Source organism: Babylonia areolata, chromosome 33 (assembly GCF_041734735.1).
Source record: "Babylonia areolata isolate BAREFJ2019XMU chromosome 33, ASM4173473v1, whole genome shotgun sequence".
Classification (NCBI taxonomy): domain Eukaryota; kingdom Metazoa; phylum Mollusca; class Gastropoda; order Neogastropoda; family Buccinidae; genus Babylonia; species Babylonia areolata.
In genome coordinates this window covers 3497345-3502344 of record NC_134908.1, presented here as the reverse complement: position 1 = coordinate 3502344, position 5000 = coordinate 3497345, and the positions used below count along the sequence as shown (strand labels likewise).

General features: G+C 44.3%; 1 protein-coding gene across 1 annotated transcript in view; it reads left to right on the top strand.

The window, feature by feature from the left end:
- The window catches only part of LOC143277167 (DENN domain-containing protein 3-like), a 55252-nt gene that overhangs the window by 42168 nt on the left and 8084 nt on the right, over window positions 1–5000 (top strand). The window contains exons 20-22 of the mRNA XM_076581932.1: window positions 310–475; window positions 1800–2002; window positions 3955–4082. Coding sequence (XP_076438047.1) covers window positions 310–475; window positions 1800–2002; window positions 3955–4082 — 497 coding nt within the window. The remainder of the gene's footprint in view (window positions 1–309; window positions 476–1799; window positions 2003–3954; window positions 4083–5000) is intronic.

The following is a 5000-nucleotide window of genomic DNA, read 5'->3' as shown; positions in this document are numbered from 1 at the left end:
AATAATAGAAGACTGTCGAACCAGAGATGGTGGACACGTTCATCAGAAACAGGTATACCCATTGGGGTAGATTTTTTATTTCTGACTTCAACGTCGAAGAGTGGACGGGTAAAAATGTTATTTAATTACACATACTTAACCGTGACCCAACTAGTGCAGACACCGGCAGGGGTGTGACATTCCGGAATGTCACCGAATGTCAGACCCCTGCCGGAGTCTGCACTAGTTGGGTCACGGTAAGTATGTTATTTAAACGTAATTTTAGATAGAAAATTTCCTATATAGCCCACTGTGTTCACTGGGCGACAGACACCAACGTGCGTTTCACGGCGTGGCTCAAGGAGGAGAGGAACTGCTGGGCCATGCTGGTGGAGGAGATGCGGGCCGGGAAACTGGTGGCGGAGTCCACCAAGGACTTCACCGCCATCACCCAGGCCATGCAGAACGTGCTGCTGGTGGACGCTATCGTTAGAAGGTGGGTGTGTGTGTGTGTAGGGGGGTTGTGTGTGTGTGTGTGTGTGGGGGGGGGTTGTTTGTGTGTGTGTGTATGTGTGTGTGTGTGTGTGTGTGTGTGTGTGTGTGTGTGTGTGTACGTGTGTGTGTGTTTCTCACTGTTTCTCTGTGTGTGTGTGTGTGTGTGTGTGTGTGTGTGTGTGTACGTGTGTGTGTCCCTGTTTCCCTCTGTTTCTCTCTCTCTCTGTGCGTTTGTGTGTGTGTGTGTGTGTGTGTGTGTGAGGGGTTGTGTGTATGTGTGTGTGTGTGTGTGAGGGGTTGTGTGTATGTGTGTGTGTGTGTGTGGTGTGTGTGTGTGTGTGTGTGTTCAACAATATTTGTAAACTGGTTGCTGAATCAACCAAAGATTTCAGGGCGGTCACCAAGCCATACAGAGCAATCTGCTGGTGGGTGCTGTTATTAGAAAGTGTGTGGGTGTGGGTGTTTGTGGGGATGTGGTGGGTGGGTGGGTATGGGGCGTATGTGTGTGTGGGGGAGAGTGGGGATTATGTGTGTGTGTGTGTGTTGTGCGTGTGTGTGCGTACAAATATTTGTAAACTGGTGGCGGAGTCCACCAAGGACTTCACCGCCATCACCCAGGCCATGCAGAACGTGCTGCTGGTGGACGCTATCATTAGAAGGTGGGTGGGTGTGGGTTTGTGGGAGGGGTTGTATGGGTGAGTTTGGGGGGCTGGAGGGGGGTGTTGGTGTGGGGTATGGCGTGTGTGTGTGTGTGTGTGTGTGTGTGTGCGTGTGTGCGTGTGTGTGATACTGTTTGTGTGTGTTCATGTATGATACTGTTTTGATAATTCAAAGGTAAGATTATCACAATTTACAGAAATTTGCACACACACACACACACACACACACAAACACACACACACACACATCACTTTTTCTCTCTCTCTCTCTTGTCTGTTTCTCAAACATTTTTTTTTCTCTCTCTCTCACCCTCACACACACACACACTCTGTCTGTCTCTTTCTCTCTCACACTGTCTCTGTCTCTCTAACACTCTCTCTCTCACACTCACACACATTCTCTCTCTCTCTCGCTCTGACTCTCTCTATCACATTGTCAGTCTCTCTCTTTCTCTTTCTCTCACTCTGTCAACCACTATCACACTAATTCATACGTATACACACATTTCCTCTCTCCCTCTCTCTTTCTCACACTCACACACTCTCTCTCTGAACCTCCCTCTCTCTCTCTAAAATCTTTGTAATAAAAGTTGTGGAATCTCTCTTTCTCTCCCCCCCACCACCCCCCTCTCTCCCCCCCCTCTCTCTCTCTCTCTCTCTCCCCAGTGGTACCGACGAGAACACAGCCCATCACCACAGGCTGAGCCAGTCTGCGGACAGCCTGTGTTACTTCACGGCCTACATTGCCGAGAACAGACATGAGCTGCCCAAGGACACTTCCCAAGCGTTGCAGCATCGCGTCGACCCCAACAGCGGGCAGAGGGAGCGGAAGACGGTGGAGGTTCTGCTGTATATGTCGGGAAGTGAGTGTTGAGCCATGTAGGCAGCCATACTCTGCTTTCGGGGGTGTGCATGCTGCGTTTTGTATTTATATCCACTTTTTTTAATTAATTTATTTATTTTTTAGTCGCAAAAGATTTCTGTGTGTGAAATTCGGGGCTGCTCTTTCTCCACAAGGAGAGTGCGTCGCTACACTGAGAGCGCCACCCCCTCCCACACCCCCCACCTCCCCACCTTTTTTTGTGTATATTTTTCCAACCTGCATTTTTTTCCCTTCTCCTGAAGTGGATTTTTCTACAGAATTTCACCAGGGACAACCCTTTCGTTGCCGTGGGTTCTCTTTTGCACGCGCTAAGTGCATGCTGCACGCGGGACCTTGGTTTGTCAACTCATCCGAATGACTAGCTTCCAGACCACCACCAGTCAAGGTCTAGTGGAGGGGGAGAAAATACTGTGCCAGGATTCGAACCAGTGGCTTAGATTCTCTCGCTTCTAAGGCAGGCGCTACCTCTAGGCCATCGCTCATCATATTAGGGTGTGACAGTGATAGTGATGATTATGATGATAGCGGTGATAGTGATGGTGATGTCGATAGCGGTGATGGTGATGTTGTCGATGATAGCGGTGACAGTGATGGTGATGTTGTCGATGATAGTGATGACAGTGATGGTGATGTTGTCGATGATAGCGGTGATGATAGTTGATGGTGATGTTGTCGATGATAGCGGTGATGATAGTTGATGGTGATGTTGTCGATGATAGCGGTGATAATGATGATGTTGTCGATGATAGTGATGATAGTGATGGTGTTGTTGTCAGTGATAGCGGTGATAGTGATGGTGATGTTGTCGATGATAGCGGTGACAGTGATGGTGATGTTGTCGATGATAGTGATGACAGTGATGGTGATGTTGTCGATGATAGCGGTGATAGTGATGGTGATGTTGTCGATGATAGCGGTGATAGTGATGATGATGTTGTCGATGATAGTGATGGTGATGTTGTCGATGATAGTGATGGTGATGTTGTCGATGATAGCGATGATAGTGATGGTGATGTTGTCGATGATAGCGGTGATAGTGATGATGATGTTGTCGATGATAGCAGTGATAGTGATGGTGATGTTGTCGATGATAGTGATGATAGTGATGGTGATGTTGTCGATGATAGTGATGGTGATGTTGTCGATGATAGCGATGATAGTGATGGTGATGCTGTCGATAATAGCGGTGATGGTGATGTTGTTGATGATAGCGATGATAGTGATGGTGATGTTGTCGATGATAGCGGTGATAGTGATGGTGATGTTGTCGATGATAGTGATGGTGATGTTGTCGATGATAGTGATGATAGTGATGGTGATGTCGATGATAGTGATGATGACAGTACTGAAAAATGATAAGAGTGATAACGATGATATTGTTGATGATAGCGCAAGACAGTGTTCTGCTGTGTATGTCGGACAGCGAGTCTGCCATTTCTTCCGTCACTTGCTTCAAATGATATGGTAACAGTAAAAATAATACTAATGCCAATGATGATAAAACAACTGCTGATAACAATGACAACATCAGTAACGATAACAGTAACGATGAGAAGAATGGTAATGATAAGAACAACAATAACATTTTTAATAGTAATAATAACAACGATGATGATGATGATGATGATGATGATAATGAAAATAATGATAGTAACGATGATGATGATGATGATTATGATAATGTTTAAAAAATATCTATCTATGATGATGATAGTGATAATGATAGTAATGGTAATGATAGTAATGATGATGATGATGATGATTATTATGATAATGACTAAAAAATATCTATCTGTCAATCTATCTGTCTGTCAATCGATCTGTTTATCTATCCATCTTATCTATCTGTCCATCTGTCTATCCATCTACCCATCTTATACACTCCCCAGGGTTTGAATGGGTTAATAAATCTTTAAAAAAAAAAAATTATTCGCTCAGCGACCCAGTCGACGGAAAACAGTGTGCCGCCACGTCTTTGGTGCGGGATGGGGGACGGGAAGGTCAAGGTCTTTGACGCCACCAACTGGACGCTGGAGAAGACCTTCGTGCAGACCAAGGGGCACGTGGTGGGTCGCTCGTTTGACAGCGTGTTTTTTTTATCTTTATTTTTATTTTGTGGGTTTGTTGTTGTTGTTGTTGTTGTTGTTGTTGTTGTTTCACTTTCTGCAGAAGGTGTTGACTGTGTTGAGACAAATCCATACACGCGGTAAAAATCTGTAGAAAAATCTACTTAGATAGGAAAAACAAATAAAACTGCACGCAGGAAAAAAAAAGAAAAAAAAAAAGGGTGGCACTGTAGTGTAGTGACGTGCTCTCCCTGGGGAGAGCAGCCCGCATTTCACACAGAGAAATCTGTTGTGATAAAAAGAAATACAAATACAAATACAAAATACAAATATACATATACATATATATTTATTTGTATTTGTATTTGTATATTATATGTATATAAATATATATATATATGTGTGTGTGTGTGTGTGTGTGTGTGTGTGTACCTCAGAGTGGATTTCTTCTACAGAATTTCCCAGAGGACAACTATTTTGTTGGTATGGGTTCTTTTTCAGTGTACTAATTAAGTGCGTGCTGTATACAGGATCTTGGTTTATCATCTCGGAATGAGTAGATGATCAGTTTGATTTTGAAGTCGTCTTCTTCTTTATTTGTGGGCTGCAACTCCCACATTCACTAGCATGTACACGAGTGGGCTTTTATGTGTATGACCATTTTTTCCCCCCCCCTCACAATGTAGGCAGCCATACTCTGTTTTCGGGCGTGATTTTCATGTCAAACTTGGGAGAAAGGGTGAGAGTCTTTTTTCATGTATCTTAATTTATTGGCCTGATATATGTTGTGAGAGGGTGCGGGCGCACAAGCGTTCATGCGTGTGTGTGTGTGTGCGTGAGTGTGTGTGTGTGTGTGTGTGTGTGTGTGTGTGTGTGTGTGTGTGTATTTTACTTATAATAAATACGATTTATTTGATG